At 33.5% G+C, this 23,929-nt stretch overlaps 1 protein-coding gene across 2 annotated transcripts in view; it reads right to left on the reverse strand.

The window, feature by feature from the left end:
• LOC140441051 (small G protein signaling modulator 1-like) overlaps positions 1-23,929 on the reverse strand; it is an 82,421-nt gene that overhangs the window by 47,751 nt on the left and 10,741 nt on the right. For both annotated transcript variants that reach the window (XM_072531470.1, XM_072531469.1), the window contains exons 2-3: positions 9,983-10,129; positions 4,502-4,733 (exon numbers count right to left, since the gene is read on the reverse strand). In XM_072531470.1, the coding sequence (XP_072387571.1) occupies positions 4,502-4,733; positions 9,983-10,129 (379 nt within the window). The remainder of the gene's footprint in view (positions 1-4,501; positions 4,734-9,982; positions 10,130-23,929) is intronic.

Here is a 23,929-nt window from a genome sequence, read left to right on the forward strand (position 1 = left end):
TTCGACGCCTTCCCGTTAATTTGCAGGAGGTTTATTTCCAACAGGATGGGTGTTCGGCTCACAGCTCTAGAGCAACTATTGACTTTCTCAATGATACGTTTCCTGATCGACTAATAAGTACACGTGGTACAATTAAATGGCCCGCTAGATACTGTGACTTAGCGCCTAACGATTTCTTTTTTTTTGGGATTTTCTCAAAGAAAACATTTATAGGCATCAGTTTGAAAGGGCCACAAACCTAGACGAATTAAGGGCAAAAATACTTCATTTCTCTGCAAGCATTACACTAGCCCTACTCCAAAATATGAGGAGAAATCTGTATGACAGATGTGGTTACTGTTTAGCACAAGGAGGTGGAATATTTGACCCTTAATTCATTAATTCATTAATCTGCTTTCCTAATTTTTATTTTTTGTTAGGTACATTTTACGAAGTTTGTAGGTTCTTAATTAGGTAGTATTTTTTATGTTTAAGTTTGGAAGAATTTTATTTTTTTCTATTTAAAAGTACAAACGATTGTTATTCTGATTTTTTTTCTTCTTTCTTGTCTTATTGTTATAAGCTTTGTACAATTTGTACAATTAAAATTTGTACCATTTTCAGTGGATTGTTTCAGACAGTTTCAGAATATTGGAATAATTTGCACCATGCACAAAAAAGGAGATATATGTAAACACTCTAACCACAGAGGAATTACGCTGCTAAATGCAGCGAATAAAATATTTTCCACAGTACTATGTCACCATATGGTACCATATGCAGAACGGATAGTAGGAAAATACCAGGCTGGTTTCAGAGGTGGTAAATCAACAATTCATCAGATTGCAACCCTATGACAAATTTTAGAATAACACTGGAATATGGCATTGATACTCATCACATATTTATAGACTACAAATCAGCCTACGACTTTGTAAATAGAAGAAAAATGTTCAAAACAATGAAAGATCTAGGAATACCAAATCAGTTGGTAGATTTAACAAACTAACTCTTGAAAAAATTGAATGTAGAGTACGAGTTCAAGGGGAACTGTAATCCGGGAAAAAAAGTAATTTGTATGTCACAAATCACATGTTACGATGTTTCGAAAGAAAAGTACTCAGGCGAATCTACACCAGATATAGGGCATGTAAACCGGATGGAACAAAATGAACCAGCTATAACTACGTTCCTTAATAGACCCATTAGTCAGAGAAGAAGAGGGAGACCCCGAACAAGGTTCCTTGATAACATCGATGAAGACATGAGCAATATGTGGATACGTACGTTTGGGAACACCCAATTTCAAAATCGTTTTAAAGTTGAATTTAACACATTCACGCCGCTACCAAATACATGGGTCTGGTATAAACTTTACGTTCAACCGGCACTGAAATTTGGAGATCTTGCGCTAGCGCCGACAACGATAAAATGGCTAATTATGAACTAAATATTATGATATAGGTACCTACGGAATCGTCATGATGTGCTTTATATTTTAGTTCTGTTTTAAGTTACCAGATGCCAGCACCTGGTAACGTCCCACAAAGAAAATTTTTACGCTATGGGATTTACCAGAACTCCGTATCTGGTTATTAGAGTTATAGTAAACATTGTACAAGTCTGTTGTTTTTTATTAAAATCCATAAAAATGTCGTCTAGAGGCGAAAAAATGGTTAAAATGGTGCTAAACAAGCACCAAAATGCTTGGATACAAACTGAAAGTGAATCTGATAGTGATCCATTTGAAAACTTGTCTGATGAAGATCCTGAATACATTCCTAGTGAAGATAGCGACAATTCTGATGGGGACGAATCCATATATTTGAACGAAGAAGTATCCAGTGATATAGAAACTGATAATTATGAATCCGAAAAAGAAATTGGTAAGAAGAAAAATGAATCTTATAATTTGATTCTCATTATCTTTATTTTTAGGTGATGCTGTGAAAGATGTATGGACTGACATTCAGGAAACAGATAAATTAGATTTTGATGAATATCCTACAGCTTCTAAAATAAATATTCAATGTGAAAATATGATCCCGTTGGATATTTTTTGTCTATTTGTCACAGATGAAATTTTGGAATTAATTGTTCAAGAAACCAATAGATATGCAGAACAAGAAATTGGTGTACATAGTATCAAACAAAAATCTAACAGTAAGTGGGTTCCGACTAATAAAGAAGAAATTAAAAAATTCTTTAGTATCGTGATCTGCATGGGATTCGTGAAGGTCCCTAATATTCGATTATATTGGTCCAAAAATTACCTTTATAACAATAAGTTTATCTCCTCAGTTATGACTAGGGACAGATTTTTGTTAATTCTACGGTATCTACATTTTCAAAATAACGACGGTATACTAGAAAGCAACGATAAATTATACAAAATCAGACATGTTTTAGACTTACTTAATGACAGATTTATGAAAATCATGACTCCAGGACGGAATGTAGTCATAGACGAAAGTATGGTACCATGGCGTGGTCGTTTGAGTATGCGGCAATATATAAAAAACAAACGCCATAAATATGGCGTTAAATTATATAAAATATGTACCGTCAGTGGATATACATATAAAGTGATGGTTTACTGTGGAAAAGAAAACAATATGATAAACAAAAGCCATTCTCAGAAAGTTGTGCTGACCTTAATGAATAGCTTGTTAGATGCCCGACGAACTTTATATGCTGATAACTTTTATTCGGGCATTCCTCTTGCAAAAGATCTATTAGATCGCCAAACTTTTTATTGTGGGACTCTTAGAAGCAATCGGAAAGGTATTCCTAAGGGAATAGTTCAAAAGAAACTAAAGAAAAATGAAATAATTGGCATCAAAAATAAGGACAATATAAAGGTAATCCGTTGGCAAGACAAGAGATCGGTATTAATGTTATCCAGTAAACCTGAGCATACCCTAAATTTCTGCACTACGGGCAAGAAAAAGAGATCAAAACCAAGGGAGGAACCAGTGGAATATATTTTTAAACCGCAAGTTATCGAAGACTACAACAAAACTAAAAAAGGTGTAGATTTCAGTGACCAAATGTCAGCTTATTATTCTTCCTTACGAAAAGGTCTTAAGTGGTATCGTAAGGTAGTCTTCGAACTAATCTTTGGTGCTACAATAATCAACAGCTGGATTATCTATAATAAAACAAACATCGAAAAAAACATACCAATGCTAACATTTCGTGAACAGTTAGCATTACAACGTTCAAATCAAAATGAGTGTATTTCTGAAACCAACTTATCAAAACGAAAACATTGTCTGCAACGAGAAGAAGGTCCTGGTAGAAAACGTAGACGAAATTGCGTTGATTGTTACAAGAAGTTGAGACAGACTATGAAAAGTAAGGAAGCTGACAAGAAGGTGACCAAAGTAAACACTTTTTGTGAAAATTGCGAAAAGAAACCGGCTTTGTGCTTAACTTGTTTTAATGATAGACATATCTAATTATTAATTACTATTTTAATTATTATATATTTTTGTACACTTTAATATTACTTCAAATAAAAATTGATCATTTTATTTATTTTTTAAAAGTAAAATATTTCAAATTGCCACATAAGTATCAGTATATTTTTTATATACCGTAAATACTTTACCGGATATCGGAATCTGGTGCTATGTCTGCCAGAAATGGATTAGAGTGTTTACTATGAGATGGCAGTGTTAGATTCAAGGTAATTTCAAATACAAAGTCACAGAAACCATTTATTTATAGATATGTTTACCAGACCCATAGGTCTGGTATCGTACGAACAGTAGACAGTGTTACCAGATACAGGGATCTGGTAACGTCAATAAATGTTACTGACAAATTTAATGCCGTCGTGAACGTGTCAACGTTTAAATCATCTATATACAATGCAGTAACTTTAATATATTTAACAAAGCCAACTTTAAAATTATTATGAAATCGCATGTTAAACACAAATCAAAATCAAATATGACAACTGCCAAAACCACACGACAAAAACGCTCGCAGATTTTTAGTTCATACCCATTATTACGTTAGGAATGTCCTACGATTAATTTTCGCAAGAGACTCCTGGTTTGAAAAAATACAAAATTAAATTTCTATTACAAAAAATTACTTTTGTATTAAAATACACAAATGTGAGTTAAAGTTTTATTTAATTCAGTTTCTTTCGGTGGTACAAATTCGACTCAACTAACCCTAACTATGCAATTGTATATATTCTTATAATATAATATTCGATACTCCTACATTCTCAGACGAAAAAGTCATTAAATTTTAATTGCCTTCACCAGCCCTCAGTCCGAGAGACGATACGCTGATCGTGGGATTTTTAAAATAAACGTAAAGTATTTACTCGACACCCATTACGCTTACGCTAGCATCATTTTAATCGTTTTAAATGTTATCTTATTTCCATTATATAGCATTTAGGAGAACAACTATAGAGTATAGTGGAAACAATTAGCATAACCGACATACTGACGTTACTGATATTTCCTTAATAATCTATATTCTTTATCATAAGACATACCTGATCCATAAATATTTCGGCAGAGGATTACTAGGTAGCGAAGCGTTCTTTTTCAGCGTAGGCTTGGTGACGCTATCACTGCTGCTTGAAGACCTCCTAGTCGGATCCGTGTTTTCGAGATCTTCTACTTTCTTGGATATACTGGATGCTTCTGGACAGTGTTTCGCTATTTTGTGAAGCAAAGCTGTTGTGGAAGACGTTTTGAATAGACCAAGAGCTCTTCGCCGTAAACCTAAAAAATAAGGGTAGCAACTGGTTGAGTTTATAGTTTTATTTAGCGATGTATCTTTATTTCAGGTCACAGTAAATAGTTAATACCTAGTTTTGAATATTTTCACGGTTCTTTTTAATATCGTAAATTACACCGTATTCCTTGCGTTTAACAAGTTCCAGAATCTTACTTTTTAATTGATAATGTTTTGTGTTTCCTCTTTTTAGTGAAGCTATGGTATGGGAAGCATGTCAAGTATCATATAATTTTGGTATTACATCCGCAATAAAAACTAAAACAATATGCTCCTAGCGCAATTCTCGACACCGCAAATAACTTACAAGCTGTAAAATCATGAATTTTACAAAGATTTAAGTCTCGACCTTTTCTCGAAATTGTTTATTCAAATTCACTGAGTTTTAAAGCCTCTATTTCTTTGAATGATTTTGGGCGTACCTGCTATTGTAATGAAAGACTTTAAGTAAACTGGTATCCAATTAAGAACCCAAATATACAAACAGAATTAAACATACATAAATACTTTTATTGGGACGAGTTTTTCGGAAATCCAAAAGGGACGGAAGTGTCGGTGAAGCTTTTAGGAATAAGTAGCATGAATAATAACCATGAATCTCAGAAATTTACATTAGTTTCATTAAAGGTCTCTAATTATATACAGTGATGAGTGTCTTACCACCCGGCAAAATAGCGGAAAAGATAGAAGACAGATTAAGTTGTGAGATAGTATGAGATAAAGCTAGTTCTTGACGTGGCTATTTTACTTCAGTCATAATTATACGGATGACCTCGAAAATATTTTATTTTAATAATTTCTGATGTTAGAATAAATGATTGAACAAATTAAGATATAATATAGTAAAAAACATTAATTATTAGCGATTTTAAATTATAAATTTTTAAGTTTGTTTAGTAATAAAAATAACTTAACTGAAATATTTGATTAAACTAAAGGTAGGTATGTTCTATCCTAAAACAATTGTGTGTAGAATTTGCGTAATAGTTAGGGACGTGGTCTAGTGACAAGAAGATTGGAGGTTCAATTCACACCAAGGATAAAATTTTTGTTTTAGTCAATCAAAAAATAATAGAAAATATGATACATATTAGGTAAAAAGTTTTCGAAAAACTCATTATTTGCAATTTATTCTTATTCCAATGTTAAAAAATAGAAATACAAAATAATTCAATTTCAGTTTTACAGTCTTCAGTTGTGATTGCAAAATAATCCGGTTAAGACTGTTTAATGCCAAATCCATCACTAAATTCTCAGTGTTAATATCAATTCCTCTGTACAGGTAATGATTTTCAAAACAATTAACAACATTGTAATGGATGCGCGCGAACAGCTGCCTGCTTTACAGCTAACCAAATCATCAAAAATAATAACATACCGAGAAGTGTTTTTGCACGGTAAACAGAAACTTTTTATTGAAAAAACAATTCGTGAAAATCGTTTTAACGGTCGAGGAAAAAGTGCAAATTGTTGTCTGGCATGTGAATGGATTATCAGACAACATGATTAGACAACAATTTGTAAATATGTTTCCAAATAGGCCGGCTCCAGCACGATCAACAATTCAGTCTATTATACGTAATTTTTTTACTTATGGATCCGTGTTCACTCCAAGAGGAGTTCGTAGACGAAGGGAGGTAAATCCAGATTTGGAACTAAGGGACACTTTGATTTGTACAAGTATTGAGCAAAATCCTACCCAATCAACATCTCGTCTCGGAGAACAATATGGAATTTCAAGATTTAGAGTAGGTAAAATTTTGAAAAGACATGGATACCGTCCCTATAAACTTCATAAATCCAACGAACAATTCCCTGGGGATCAATATAGACGTTTAGAATTTTGTCAAACTGCAATGGAAATGTCACATCAAGATGAACATTTTTTAGAGAACGTTTTGTTCACCGATGAATGTACGTTTTCATTGCAGGGCCGTCACAATTCAATGAATGCTCGGTATTGGTCTCGAGGAAATCCTCGTCAGATTTATGTCGCTCGTACCCATCGTCCTCGAAAAGTAAATGTTTGGGGAGGCATAATAGGGAATCATGTCATTGGTCCATTTTTTATAGACGGTATGTTGACTGGGCGGAAATACTTGGAACTTCTGCAAAATCAAATTGTCCCAGCCCTTCGTAATTTACCAATACCTTTCGATTCCATATGGTTTCAACACGATGGTTGTCCCGCACATAATTCTCGCATCGTCAGTGAATATCTCAGTGCGACTTTTCCTAATCGATTGATTAGTGGCCACGGAGATATTTTTTGGCCTGCAAGATCACCTGATCTTGCACCTTGTGATTTTTTTATGTGGGGATATATCAAGTCCAAGCTATATGGAATTGAAGACGATAGGCCTAATTATCTCCAAGAATTAAGAGAAAAGATCTCTGATTCAATGAGAGGTATTAGTCCAGAAACATTAACTAATGTTAGACGAAACTTTTATAATAGATTGGGTTATTGCTCTGCTGCTAATGGAGGCTTATTCGAACATTTATTGTAAATACATTTCATTAGAATAATTGATTTTTATAGAATTTCTACCTATTTAAATATTTTTGGAAGTACATTTATTTAGAACGTTTTTTTATGTTTTATGTATGAAACTTTTATAATAGATTGGGTTATTGTTCTGCTGCTAATGGAGGCTTATTAGAACATTTATTGTAAATACATTTCATTAGAATAATTTTTTTTTATTTTTATAGAATTGCTACCTATTTAAATATTTTTGGAAGTACATTTATTTAGAACGTTCTTTTATGTTTGAAGAATTATTACTTTATTTTCGAAAGTCTTCTTCTTCTTCTTCTAATGGCGCTACAACCCTTTGTGAGTCTTGGCCTGCTTAACAATGTTCTTCCATTCTGACCTGTCGGATACTTTCCTTCGCCACTGCCTGATGTTCATGGTTTTAAGATCCCTCTCTACGTCGTCTATCCATCTTTTACGGGGCCTTCCTCTTGTTCTGTTTCCTTGGGGCTTCCATCTCTGGACTACTTTTACAGCTCGATTATCTGGCATTCTTTCTAGGTGACCAAGCCAGTTTAGTCTTTGTGACTTTACAAATCTGACAATATCTGCGCTCTGCATTAGTTCATCCAGCTCGTGATTCATTTTAATTCTCCACGAACCATCGCTGCATTGGGTTGGTCCAAATATCTTCCTTAGTATTTTGCGCTCAAATATTCTCAGTTGATTTTCATCAGTGGTTGAGAGGGTCCACGTTTCACATCCATATGTGACCACTGGTCTAATTACTGTTTTGTAGATTCTCAGCTTAGACTCACGATTCAGTAACTTACTTTTCATTAAGTCTTTGTATGCATAAAAGCACTTATTACCGCTAAGAATCCGTGCTTGTATTTCTTGACTGATGTTGTTGTTGTCATTTATTATTGAGCCTAGGTAGGGAAAAGTGGAGGCATATTTGTAGGTATGGTTGTCTACCTTCAGATTCTCATGTTCATTCGATTTTGTGCACTCCATATATTTTGTTTTGCTTTCATTTATATATAGACCAAACGTAGCAGCTTCTCGTTTCAGTTCTATAACTTTTTCGCTTAATACACTTTTGTTGCGGCTTATTATGGCAACATCATCCGCATATGCGCATATTTGCATAGATCTTGTATTAATACAGCCGTTTATATCCAGTTTTCTAACAACAGCTTCTAAAGTTAGATTAAAAAGTGTTGTTGATAAGGCATCCCCTTGTCTAACTCCATTTTCAATATCAAAGGCCTGCGTCATATCTCCATCTATTTTCACCATAGCTTTGGAACCCTCCAGAGTCATTCGTATAAGTTTAACCAACTTATTGGGTATCCCTAACATAGATAGTTGCTTTAACATCTTTTGTCGATCTACTCCATCAAACGCCTGTTTGAAATCGATATACAAGTTGTAAATAGGTATATTTTCGAAAGTACGACATTGTTTTTTCAATAAGTTTTTCATGTTTTACTATAAACACTTCTAATAAAAACTGAAATAAATGTCTAGTGATTTAAAGCAAAACGATATAATATCTGCATAATTTCAAATTTTTAAAAAAGTAAAACCTTCATGTGGGATTTGAACCCTGAGCGCCTGCATGAGAACATCGTGACTTGAACTCTGATCCATCAAACTTTTATATTTCTTCAGTGACAGTTTGGGATATTGTTCTGCTGCTAATGAAGGCTTATTTGAACATATTGTAAATACGTTTATTTACAATATTTTTTTTATTTTTGTAGAATTTTTACTTATTTAAACATTCTTTAAACGTTCTTTTAATTTTGAAGAATTTTTACTTTATTTTCGAAAGTACGGCGATACTTTTTTTTTCGATAAGATATTTATGTTTAACTTTAAACACTTCTAATACTAGTAAAGACTGACATAAATGTTTAACAATTCAAAGAAAAACGATCTCTGCATAATTTCAAATTATTAAAAAAAAAGAAAACCACATGTGGGTTTTGAACTCTAATCGTCTGCGACGTCTGTGTCGAATTCTTACCACTAATCCACGAAGGATAGTGATTATTCCGTGACAAGAGTGTATGAAACTCCTCACATCATAATAGAAATTATTCTTGGTTAGTAATTTAAAACTTTAGATTAAATAATTACTATTAATTAAATTATTTTATTCACATTTTTGCTTTATTGTGGTCAATCAGTTTTTACTTTATGTGAAATTAAAAAATGGAAATACGTCACACATACGTTACACATAATAATTATGACCGAGGTGATTTAGCTCGAAGCTAAAGTCTAAAGGTGTGAGACTATCGATTTATAATGTTAATTATAGGTTTCTACCGATTATTTCCCACCTCTACGAGTTTCATCTCTTTTTATTTCACAAGGTAACTGTGTTTTCTATCTCTTACGTTAAAAAGCCGGGTGGTAAGACACTCATCACTGTATATTACATATATTCCGGTCTTTAATTATATTTATAACTAGAGGTTTGTCGGATTACAGCTGCTGCTAGACAAGATGGGTCCCTGATTACCGGGGTCCACTACAAACAAATTTTTCTTTCATATTACCAAAGTACAAGTTTTTGTAAAACCTACCAACAAAATTAACTTGAAACTGATTTAAAACAACTGTATTCTAGCATATTGGAAGAATAATCTTTCAAAACTATAACTTTATGGCAGTTCAGCAAAAATATACAATGTCTTATAGTTTTTATTTCATATAACCTCGATATTGAGCATATTTTCTCACCTTGAGACAGACAAGCCTCTACAGCTCCACATAAGGAAGTCACACATCCGCTTTCTTCATGCACAAACTTTTTCGTCACCGATTCCTCCATTACTTGTTTGACTTCCTTCTTTACAGTGGCTATAAGCCGCTCTTTGTAGTCTTTATCTGGAAACAGAAATAAGTAGTTCAATAATATACTTAAATTAAATACATCAAATAAATATTTTTTTACTCGTTTTTTTTTAATATAAATTTCCTTCATTACTGTTTTACAAATACTGTTTATTCAATATACATATTTCTAGTATCTTTACATCTAAATTAAATGTCTTACACTGTTGGTTCCTTTAAAAAAATCATTCCGTGTTTAAAAATACGTTTCTTTTTACGTTTCGACTTTTGCTTAGGAAATCGTTCTCAAAATACAAAAATATGGATTTTTAGAATAAAAATTATATATTTTTTTTTGTATTTTGAGAACGATTTTTAAAGCAAAAAATCAAAATATCACAATAAACGTCTTTTCAACTTAAATTGTGGTTAACTCCCATTATAGTCGAGGCGTCAGACACGAAAATGCCACTGAGTCTCTAAAAATCATACTAATAAGCTGAATTTTTCTGAGAATGTCATTTCTGGGACCCCAAAAGCAAAGAAATTGCCACTCCTACCCACGGTCTTGTCCCTAAAACACCCCTTGTATACTTTGTCTCAAAGTGACTAGTCTGTACAGGGTAAGATATGCAATGCTAACCTTATGGGAATTTCGCCAAGACGTTGCCGGTTTTATGCAGTGAGCGATGGCGTTCTCTATTGTCTATCTTTAAAAATAAACGGAATAAACCAGCAGTTCTCAACAAGTCCTCACGTACAATTTTATGTAATTTACAAATATCGTTTGCTAATAATTTTACATAATACTATACATTATTTGTTTCTAATAGTATCGTATCAACTTTTATCTTTTATTAGTAGAAGTAGTATAATAAAATGTACATTAAATAAACATTTGTTTTAAAGTTTAAAATAATTCCGGTAATTTCTACTAACTGCCAAATTTAAATATGTTATTTATGTCCCTTCGTTGCTAATTACTGCCATAATGTGTAAGGAATTTGTAATTTTGGTTGATATCAACTGCAAATACTTTCTTTTAAGTTATTCAATAATTAAGAAGCAATTAGAGTAATTCTTGTACAGAATATGTTTAAAAGCTTGATACATCCAGTGCCTTAATTAGTCTTTATTTGTTCTTCGGAGTGCGTAAACATATTCGATTTACGATTATTTGTACCATCTTGGATGTACTGTTACTGTTTTGTTATTGTTATTATTTGTTGGCGGCTGTTGTTGTGATTTGCCGTTGGCAATTATTGTTATTTTCTGTTGTTGGCTATTGTTATATTTGACGCCGAATTTTTACCGCAAAATGGAGGAAATTGTTCATTGGAAACGTGGAAAAGCTCTGAAACTTTCAGAGAAGTAGATACTAATGAACATTATTAATTATTATCTTAATCAGGATAACAACGATTCTGTATCAAATGTAATTAGGAAAGTGTCAGAAATTAATGGTGTTTGCGAAAAGACTCTGTTTCGCATACGACAGGAATATTCATCACCTGCTGGATTACAATCTCCAAAGAACAGGCCCAAGAAGCGAAAGGTTGATAATTCTCGTACAGTAAGTACGATGAAGGTGTCAGGGGCCAAATTCGTAGAATAGTTCATCAATTTTTTCGTGACAACATACCACTAACAATAAACACCATATTAGCTGTTGTAAATGTCGAAGAAACTTTGCCCAACTTTTCACGGGCCACGCTACATCGCTTGCTGAGTGATATGGATTTTGTGTTTATAAAACGTGGCAGAAATTCAATTTTGATTACAAAATCAGAAATCATCTCGTGGCGTCATCGTTATTTACGCGCAATTCGTAAATACCATGCAGAAGAATATAACATAGTGTATTTGGATGAATCATGGGTAAATATCGGGCACAGTGTGAAAAAAAAAATGGGTTGATAAAACAATTACATCTCATCGCGATGCTTTTGTTCGTGGTCTGACAACAGGATTAAAAACTCCAACAGCTCGTGGTGCACGGTTCGTTTTATTGCACGCAGGATCTACCAGTGGATTTGTTGATCGAGCAGAGCTCACGTTTTTGGCAAAGAAAAATACTCAAGACTACCACGACGAAATGGATGGACTGACCTTCGAAGATTGGTTCGAAAATAACTTAATGCTAAATTTGCCAGAAAAAACTGTTGTGGTAATGGACAATGCCTCCTATCACAGCAGAAAGTCAGAACATATTCCCAACAGTTCAACACTAAAAAATATATTCAAGAATGGTTTCTGTCAAAGGACCTATTTTTTGAAGAAGACTGCCTAAAATGCGAGTCACTTGATGTAGTCAATGCCTTCAAAGCAAAATATGACAGGTACATAATAGAAGATATTGCCAAAAAGCACAATGTGAAGATTGTGAGGCTTCCACCCTATCACTGTGAACTCAATCCCATCGAAATGGTTTGGAGTGAAGTGAAACGCTATATAGCTGGACGCAACGTGAATTTTAAAGAAACTGAAATGCGAAATTTAATTACAGCAGCGTACCAGGTCATTATGCCAGAGAAATGGAAAAACTACGTAAACCACGTAATAGCAACAGAAAAAAAAAATTTGGGAAATTGACAATTTGTTGGAGGATATCGAACCAATTATTATAAATATAAATAACGGAGATAGTGATGACAGTGACGATAATAATGATGATGATGATAGTGAAGCCGAAACTAAATGTGACAGCGATTGACAGAAAAAGGAGCTAAATATAATGGTGTACAATTACGATTACTTACACACGAAATTGAATACAATGACTTCTTTTATTCTCAACTTATTTATTAGTTTTATTTTCGGATATTTCTACGTTTTGTTACTGCCAACATATACAGTGCGGTTTTTAAAAGTCCTTCCCCCCTTAACTTTTGAACGGAACAATACATAAATAAAATGGGTCTTTATATTTTAGTTTCTAAATAAAAGGCATTTCTTAATTTCTATTTTATTTTAATTTAACCCAAGTATGTTGTAACAAATATTATTTATGTTTGAGAACCACTGACAGAAGGAAGCCAGGCAGTGTGGTTAGTGGGCATTAGTACTTAAGCTACCCTCAACACAAAAGATGGATTGGGCTAAGTAGTAAGAAGTGACGTTTATTTTAATACAAGTTTGCAAAGAAGTATGGCATCGATGTTGTGCATTTACTTTGTACAGACTTGTCACTTTGAGACAATCTATAGGTAGAAAAACGGAAAATATCGATTTACCAAGAATCTGTACGCCGTATAAAAAAAACGTTTCAAACCAGATATGTAGCTGAGGTAATTTTGAACAAAAATGTTTCTTACCAATTTTTGTGTAGAATAAACCGTTCTCTCAGAAACAACGATTGAAGCGACCGGCGATTTTGAATGTCACTTACGCACGAGAAATTAATTTTTTTAAATAAAATTTGTATCAACTCGACAGTAAAAATTCGATATTTTTTTATCAGAGTGTTCAAATACTTGGGCCTGAATATAAAGAGCGGCAGAAATCTAAAACAACGAAGTAAAGGCCCAACAACAAAGACATCACTAACATCAGGATATCGTAGAGACCTATTTTGGAGAAATAAATGAGTAGTACCATGGGCAAGAAATAGAAGAAGAGAAGGGAAGGACCATGTTAGCAGAAAAACGCTCAAACACACCTCGAAAGTCTGAATGACCGCCTACGAGGCACTGCGGAAGCATCTATGTAACCATTATTACCATTGGTAACGGTTAAAAATCTTGCAAATAAATATTTTATAACTACTGTGAAATAATTCCATTTATATTTTTTACCAATAGAAATATGTGTTAATAGTAATTCAGTAAATACTAAATAGCCAACTAGACGCACGAAAATATTGGCGAGTAAGCGGAGAACACATCTAAGCCACCACGATCGTGATCGCGTCCACGATGGCGATCTCAGTTTCTGTAGAAAGCGAACAAATCGGACAGATAGCGACCTGCGATTTCAATAGTATAGTTGGAAATATAGTTGATAAAATGTGCGATTTACAAGAAGAGGCATTGCAAAAGATATGCATATGCGTTCTATTTTGTCCATTTACAAATACAGATATTTAGGCAGCTTATTTTGCAGAAGAAGAAGAGATGTTTGGGTACATGACATTAACTTGAGGTCAAGCAACAAGGAGAATTTAATAAATTGTACCCAGAACTTCGCAGAGATGAGAACCGTTTCTATACATATTTTAGAATGAATTTTGAAATATTGGATGAAATTTTAGATCGGACAAAAAAATCACCAAACAACACATTTTAGGGAACCAGTTGTGTTTTCCGTTTTATGCGACTCAGTTGCACGTTGCACGTTACATTTTTACCACTTTTGTTTGTTTGTGGATACGCGTGATGATCCATCGGCTATCACTCGGGACCGGCTCGTGTTTGAAAATTATGAAAGCGCGAGGGCGTGGGCGCGCTGTGAGTTTGTGGATATTATAATAGTAGTAGCACAGTATAGACAACAACTAGAATATTAGGCGTTTGTTTTGGTTATTGGTTGCTTACTCGTTAGTATAGTAGTTATTATTCTTGTATAAACTTGAATAAAAAAGGAGATTATTAAAAATGGAAGACCATAACACATATTTTAAACAATTTTAAAAAGGAACCAAAAAAAGCAGTTCGATATTTTAAATTTAGTTGGTACAGTGAGAATTGCAGTGTACAGTCTACATACAGTGATTATGTGGTTACAAGAAAAATGGACTGTATTGTTGGCAATGTTTTCTGTTTTCTACAGAAAATAATAGGTGGAGCAGCCACGGAGTCCACGATTTAAATAGTTTTAGAGTTTTAAAAAGGACACATGAAGTTTTTCCGTCACATGTAATATGTGTAGCCAATTTGATTCAATTTAGCAAAACAAGAATCTAAAATTCGCTTCACGAAACTTTTAAAACAAATATTACCAAACATAATGAAATTGTTAAAAAAATAAATATACCATTAGCATACTTATAGATGCCGTATTTTTATTAACCAAACAAGAATTAGCATTTCGGTCTTTCTTATTTTGAGGGCGATGACTCTGACAATCAAGGCAATTACAGAGAAATGTTAACATTAATTTCCATCAGAAACATCTAGAAACATCAACTGTTTTTGAGAGATTTTTGAAATTCGTTAATTTTACTGAAGAACGTTCAGTAGGACCGTTATCGCAAATTTTGTTCAGTGTGTTAAATGAGTTTCAGTGTGGAAATAAACTAATTGGACAGGTTAAAGATAGTATCAAGATGCAATTTTTTTTTCATTGTTATAAGTTCAATTAGTGGAACATATTAGAGAGTGTAATTTTTTTTTTCAGTGCTTGCTGCATTTTTTTTAAATCTTCCAAAAGTGCTGCTCTTTGGATAAATTAGTACAAAAACGTTTACCCAAAGTAGCAGTAACAAGATGGATTTATGCAGATAGACCCGTTGAGGCTGTTTCTTCTATTCGATTAGAGCTTCCCGAAATATTTAAAGCAATGCGTACTGACACAGCAACGTGGGATAGAGAGACACGAATTTATTCGAAAGGTTTTACATTACAGTAAAACCCACTATGATTATTCAACTTAAAAATAGGTTTTCTGATTTAAAGCATCTAGAGTGTTTGGCACTGTATGATTTGGACAATTTTAAAAATTATCAACAAAATTCCCAGATAGTGACTTTCATCAACTTATAGCTAAATGGGCAAAAATTTGATATAGTAAAGTTAAAAACAGAATAGACAGTTCTTTATAATGATACAGGCTATATTAAAAAATGTACAAGAATTGCATCAATATTTAAAGTCTTCAGAGCTTGATAATGTATTTGCGGAAGCTTTTAAATTGGCAAACATGTTTTTAACAATTTTGGCTACAAGTGCATCCATTGAAAGAAGTTATTCAGCAATGAAGCGGATTAAAACCTGACAAAGAAATACCCAATTGCAAGATTGAATATCGTCACTTTCTTTAATTTCCATTAAGAAACGCTTTTTAAATGTATTAATAACAAAAAACTCTTTCTACGATCCTGTTATTTTTGCGAATATTTTTGCAAATTGTCTTAAAATATAAACAGTATGTAGTTTTTAAAATATGATTTATTTTTCCTACTTGTTGGTTTTTAATTTGTGCTAATTTTATAGTAGAATAATCTGTTTAGTTTGTTTATTGTTTTTTGTTGTATATATATATATATATATATATATATATATATATATATATATATATATATACAACATATATATATATATATATATATATATATATTATAGAGAGAGAGAGACAGAGAGAGGGGTATATATTATTACATATTTTTTGGCAATAGTGATTCGTTTAATTTTATCCCACAGGCTTGGATTAGTCATACGATGCTCCGGTCGCCCAGTCCAGTGGTGGGTTCAAAATAATTTTTTTAATAAGAATTTTTACATCAGGTTTTGGTAACACTTTAGAAAAAGTCACGCGTCGTCACTGCTGCGAGGTAGTACTGCTGAACCATTGAAGAATCTACAGGACGTAGTCCTAACGTAAGAAAAAGAAGAAGGATCGAAATTACGACGAATCAGGCAATAAAAGGGAAATCATTTTCCCTTTTTAGGGAGATTTAACGGACAAACCAAGTAAAGCTATCTGAAATTCTAGAGGTTTACACAGTTTACAGTCAAAGACTATCTGAACAAGAAACAAATAAATTCTGTATACAGCGATGAGTACGGCAAGGAGACACCGACTCTCCAAAGCTATTCACGAGGCTTTTAGAACATACTTGTAAGAAAGCACATAAAAGGTCAGAAAAAAATCGGACTAAAGATTAATATGAACAAGACGCAAATAATAACTAATCTGGGGCTAAATCGAAATATTGCTGTTGATGAAAGGGACATTATGCAGACTACATCGTATAAGCACTGAGGACATGAAATTAGGTTGGGCAGTATTGTATGTATTTAAATCTGATCTACCCATATGCCTCAAAAGGAAAATCTTTGACCAATGTGTGTTACCTGTACTCACTTATGGAGCGGAAACATAAACACTCAAAAAAAGAGTAGTGAATAAAATTCGTGTGACTCGGAGGGCTATGGAGCGCCAGATGTTGGGTGTCTCTCTGAGAGACCAAATCTTAAACGAAGAAATACGTCGTAGGATAAAAACAACAGACGCCATCGAAAAAATGGCGTCTCTAAAATGGAATTGGACAGGACACGTCGCCAGATTATCAGACAACCGATGGATAAAAAGTATTTTAGAGTGGAGACCAAGACAAGAAGCAATATATAAAAGAGGACGCCTACCAACTAGATGGACTGAGGACCTGAAGAGTGGTAGCTGAGGGAGACCTACGTCTAGCAGTGGACACATACAGGTTAAAAATTATGATGATGACTGTCAAAGCACTATGAACTAAAAAATCGTAAGAAAGTCATAGCCGTCATAACTTTAACAAACCAGAAACTTCGGAAAACTAAAAAGTTGGACGACTACACAATTATTGTGATAGTAAAGTAGATCCAAACGAAAGACAATCGAAGTTATAGCAAAATAATTGTAGCTTATGCTCTAAAGAAGGTAAACGGGAAGAAAAAATAGACCTATACAGGGTGAGTCATGAGGAACTTTACATACTTCTACCATATGTAGAGTCCCTCAGGGAGCATATCATGTGGCCACTAAAAAATGTCAACTCCTCTTCTTTATTAATTAACAGGGTGATTTGTGTAATTGACCATTTATTTCATTTTACTGTAGTGTTTATACGGCTCATTTGATTTTTTTAATTTTTGCATGATACAGTACACTACTATCAAGCATTCGACTGGTATTAGCTAAACTAAAAAATTCCAGGACTGGCTTTGGAAAAATTAATTTAGGGATTCGTATTAAATATTACACCCTGTATATATTTTTTTTTAAATGCAATAAGTGATTTTCAAACTACATAAATAGCCAATGAAAACGACATATGCGACAATGTTGTCGCACTTTTATTAAATTTTTAGTGAACGATCAAATCTTACCAAAAATAGAACAACCATAATAAAGTATCAAATTATAAGGTAATTAATTTAAACAAATGTTATAAATTTCAAACATTTTAATTGAAATGATAAACTGAGTCACTGCACAACAAAAAACAGTAACTACTAACAATAACGAAGAACAATTTAAAAAAAAAACTAAAAATATGTACATAGTTATGATAAACCCATAAATTAGAACTGGAAAAGATACAATAATGGTAACAAAATAAAAATAATTCAAAATAGATTTTTGAAATGGAATCCTGCAGCCTGTACACATTTTTGTTGCCGAATTGTTAATTGACGTATTGAATTACGGATACTCTGGGGATCGTTTCTAATAGTATTACAACAATGTATAATTCTATCAATTAATTGTTGTCGGTTATTAATATTTACTGCGTAAACTAGTTGCTTCAATCGTTCCCAAATATGGTAATCAACGGGATTGAAATCAGGGGATCTTGAAGGCCACGAAATAGGAAAGGCACGTCCTATCCACCTGTTGCCATAAACATTATTGAGATGTTGTCTCACTGCCAGTAAAAAGTGTGGGGGTGCCCCATCATGCTGAAAATACATCCCTCGGATAGCAACGTTCGCGTTGGCAAGCAAATTCGGCAAAATATTTTGTAGAAAGTTCAAATAGACCTGCCCTGTTAAAGGACCATCAAAAAAGTGAGGACCTACTAATTGGTTATTTATGACACCAATCCACACGTTAACCGAAAACCTTAACTGAGAACGACGTTCTCGAATAGCATGGGGATTTTCTTCTGCCCACACATGTGAATTTCGTGAATTATTTATCCCGTCTCTGGTAAATTGGGCTTCATCTGTAAATAGTGTCCTGTATAGCGTTGGTCGATTATTGTTAATCCGTCTACAAAATTCCAACATATCAATCTCATCTCCAGCATGTAGTCGCTGAACCATTTGAATGTGATATGGGTATAGATTATTTTTTTGTAAGACTCTACTTACTTTTGATTGAGTAACATTGAGTTCTCGACTTACTTGTCTAGTGCTTATTGTAGGGTTCATAGTAACGGCGTCCATAATGTCATCTTTCTGCGCTTTATCTACATGTCGCTCTGTTGTTCCACTAGGAAAAGTGCCATTTTCTCGCAAATAATTAAAAACTGACCCAAATGTTGGATGACTGGGATTTCGACGATTAGGAAATCTCCTGCGATATTCTCTACTAGCAGCCCTACCATTCCCATTACAGAATCCATAAACAAATATTATGTCTGCATATTCTGTGGTCGAAAACTGATGTGGCATTTTGAACGAAAGTAACAAAAGCTCTACCAAAACTAACACAATGTACTTAGCGTAGATATGACAGAAGAAATATGTATTCTTGTACAAATAAATAACAATTGATAATGACAATAATGACAATGGGTATAAAATATCAAGAAACGTCAAACGGTCAACGCCAACCTTCATTTTAAACTTTTTTAGATTTATTTTTATTTAGTACAGTTGATGCAATGCATTATTATTTGACATAAAATTTTAATCATTTACAATCAACAAAAACTAACACATACAAGAGGTTTGACTTTTTAATCAATTTAATTTATTATTTATCGAAAATAATGCCCCAATACGATCTATGAGTAAAAATTTAAAATTGAAAAACAATTGATTCTATCGTAGAGATAATACAAAGTGACAGTAAAGATGTTAATTTTCTACGTATTAGATTATGTTGTAGGAACTCATTTTAATTAAAATGTTTGAAATTTATAACATTTGTTTAAATTAATTACCTTATAATTTGATACTTTATTATGGTTGTTCTATTTTTGGTAAGATTTGATCGTTCACTAAAAATTTAATAAAAGTGCGACAACATTGTCGCATATGTCGTTTTCATTGGCTATTTATGTAGTTTGAAAATCACTTATTGCATTTAAAAAAATATATACAGGGTGTAATATTTAATACGAATCCCTAAATTAATTTGTCCAAAGCCAGTCCTGGAATTTTTTAGTTTAGCTAATACCAGTCGAATGCTTGATAGTAGTGTACTGTATCATGCAAAAATTAAAAAAATCAAATGAGCCGTATAAACACTACAGTAAAATGAAATAAATGGTCAATTACACAAATCACCCTGTTAATTAATAAAGAAGAGGAGTTGACATTTTTTAGTGGCCACATGATATGCTCCCTGAGGGTCTCTACATATGGTAGAAGTATGTAAAGTTCCTCGTGACTCACCCTGTATAAATCAATTCAAAAAATACTTATCCGGTAAATCCTAAACTCCGGTAAAGTGACAGCTACTTTTGATCAAAAATTGAAGTTAGACATTTATTTTTGAAGGAAGTTTGTAATATTTAACCACTTCAGCGTTTATGGATTTTATCTCTCATTAATGACAAGATTAAAGGCAACAATCGCGCCGTGATGAGTTCTTTTGTAGATAAAATTTGCCGTAAAATCAGAACGATAAACTCAAACAGAACCATAAAATATATTATATCGCGTTATTGCGTTACACTAGATATAGATAGTAAAACGTTCAGCTAGGGGAGATCGTATTATTTCCTCTTGGGAAATGTTTTGAAAAGTTTCCGATACAAAGTACACACTAAAAGCGATAAAAAGGAGTATACATTTTTGATGTTAAATAAATGGATTTTTTGATATACAAAGTATAACATATGTCGCAGAAAATTTACGGCAATATTACTTCTTTTCTGCGGCGTTTAGCTTCTCTGCAGTGGCGGCTTTTGGGGGTAGGCAGGATAGGCCGGGCCTACCCAATAATTTTAAGAGCTTTAAAATTGAAAAATATATATTCAAAAATTATGTTAATGCATGTAAATAACTTTTAAATGTACTAAATCACTCAATACACTAGCGTCAGTTAAAACAACTATGCTATTATATTACCACAGAAGGCATCGAATCGTATTCATGCATTTTAAATATCATTAATAGGCCCGATCGGAACTGGCCTACCCAGCTCACATAAGATCCCCGTACAAAAAGCGTTTGAAGTTAAGCTGCTTGACGGACAACGTTTTATATTGTCGTGTTTATGCTTGCTGTTTAGGCACCAGACGATCGGGCCTACGCCAACCATCGTTGTCACTTGTAACGTAATTATCGAATTGTAATATAAATTTTCTTTTAAATTATGATAAAAAAATATGTAACATAATCTATAATTGTATCATATTTTTAAACAAACAACACAATTTCAAACAAGTGCACGATTGCCCAAATAAATTTTAAAAAATTCGTAAAATTCGAAAAAAAATCACATTTGCATGATTTCTATATCGCTTGATTGTATGCAACTTATATATGACAACACAATCGCCGAGCATTAGTTCAATTTTTACTGTTATCTGTTATTACTAGTTGCACTAGTTATTTGGCCGATCGAGGTTGATTTTTTTAAATTTTTCTTGGAATATTGAGATCGTTTTATAACTGATACATAAAAATGAGTTTTTCTGACACTTTACCAGGTTGCAGTAATAGTAATGTTGATCGTGAGTGTACCGTTGATAGTTCAGATGTACTCCGAATCCAACACACGCCAGGTACGATTCATCTGGTACGGTCTTTAGAAGATTCCCACTCTCACACAAAAAAAAATATGTATTACACACACTGGCGGCTACAGAAATTTTTTTGGGGAGGTCATGGATCTTGTGGGTGATTACTTTTCTCTGATGCAAGGTCACTTTTAGTCTTACCACCAATAGGATAAGTGAGTTTTCAAATATTTTTAAGGGGGAGGGGAGGTCATGATCCCATGACCCCTCCCTCTGGATCCACCACTGATTACACATAGCTATATGTAATTTGCTGGCTTGGCCTACCCAAAATTTTACCACACCAGCCGCCACTGCTTCTCTGTGATGTATATCTGATGTATTACGTATGTATACCTTTGCTATTTAACCCTTTAAGTATCTCTGGTATTACCCTTATACCACACATTTTTACCAGAGTAAATGAGTAGTACAAATCAGATTTCTACCTATTTACATCTATACCTGTATTTTAATAAGGAATGTATAAAAGGCTCTGATATCGGAACGTTTACTCAACTTGTTAACATTGTAGTGGTACAACATTTGTACCAGTGGATTCTAGTGTGATTCTAGATCTTTTTTGCAATTAGCACATGGCTGAATGTTTTTGTTATTTTTTCTTGACCATTGAGGAGTGCTATAAAAGGTAAGTAATTTTATTACCAATATAAGTATACTATACAATAGTTTCAAAATACTACTATTATCGGTTTACAGCGTTCTCCGACTCCTAACCGCCATTCTTCTCTATTTAACCATAGGCCTGGAGGGATTTCTCTTTTCTCTAGTCCTTTTTTAATTCCCTCTCTCCAACTTCTTCTCGGCCTTCCTCTTTTTCTTCTCCCTTGTGTGTCCACGTCAAAATCTGTTTCGGAATCCTGTTATCTGGCATTCTCTGTACATAGCCGTACCATACTAACTGTTTTGTTTTTATGACATCAACTATTGTATACTTGACTCCCATCATTTCTCGTATTCTCTCATTTGGTATTCGATCTCTTCTTGATTTGCCTGCTGCTCTTCTCCAGAAGTCCATTTCTGTTGCTAGTAACAGTTTCTCAGTTCTTTGTTTTATTGGCCAAACTTCACTGCCATATGTGACTACACTTTTAAGTATGGTGTTGTATATGAGTTGTTTGTTCGCTTTAGATATTGTTTGGTCCCACAGAATGCCGTTCATCATGGATATGCCTTTCCTCCCCTGCATGTTTCTGTCTTTTATAACAGCATCGAGTGTTCCATCTTGAGTTACCTTCATACCCAGGTACTTGTATTCATCACAGTGTCTAATTTCTACCCCATCGTCTAATATAATGGACTACTTTGTCCCTCCAATACACATGGTTTCAGTTTTCTTAATATTGACTTTAAGACCCTATTTGTTATATTCTTCTATTAGCTTCCGAGTCATGTAACTCAAGTCGTCATGATCCTGAGCAATCAGTATTTGGTCATCAGCGAAACATAAGGTGTACAGTGTAGTCTCGTCATTGAGACGGATTCCCATGCCATTACATTTTCTTTTCCACAGCTTAAGTGCTTGTTCCAGATAAATTTTAAAAAGTGTAGGCGAAATACAGCAACCCTGCTTTAATCCTTTCGTGGCCTTAAATCCCTCAGATATCCTTGATCCAGTTTTAATTTTTGCAGTCGTTCCATTATACAGACTTTGGACTGCTTTGATAAGACCATGCTTAATGTTGGTTTGCTGTAGGGTTGACCATAGTTTACTGAGGGGTACACTGTCATATGCTTTTTGTAAGTCTACATACACCAGGTGAACTTCTTTATTGACGGCTGTTTTTTTTTCTCAATAACTTGCGTAATAGAGTACAAGTGGTCTACTGCTTCTCTTCTGCTTCGTTATCTCTATATTCATTTTCTATTTTGTTCTTAATAAGTTTCCCATACATCCTACTTATTGTGCTGTTTACCGCAATTCTTCTGTAATTTTCACACTGATCCTTGCTGCCCTTTTTGTGGATAGTTGACATAATAGATAATTTCCATTCTTTTGGTAATTGGGCCCCATTCAAGCAGTCTTGAAAGAGTTTTCTTAACTGTTCCTGGAGTTTGTCTGTGCGAGCTTTCACTAATTCTGCAGGGATGTCACCAGGACCAGGGGATTTTCCATTTTTCAGGGATTTAGTTATTTCTTCCAACTCTGATTTAGTTATTTGTAATGGTGATGAATTTATACGTATACCTATCGTGTTGTCTTCCATGTTAGTAAATTCTGGTCTTTGTTCAGAATAAAA

The sequence above is a fragment of the Diabrotica undecimpunctata genome, chromosome 5 (assembly GCF_040954645.1).
Source record: "Diabrotica undecimpunctata isolate CICGRU chromosome 5, icDiaUnde3, whole genome shotgun sequence".
NCBI classification, from domain to species: domain Eukaryota; kingdom Metazoa; phylum Arthropoda; class Insecta; order Coleoptera; family Chrysomelidae; genus Diabrotica; species Diabrotica undecimpunctata.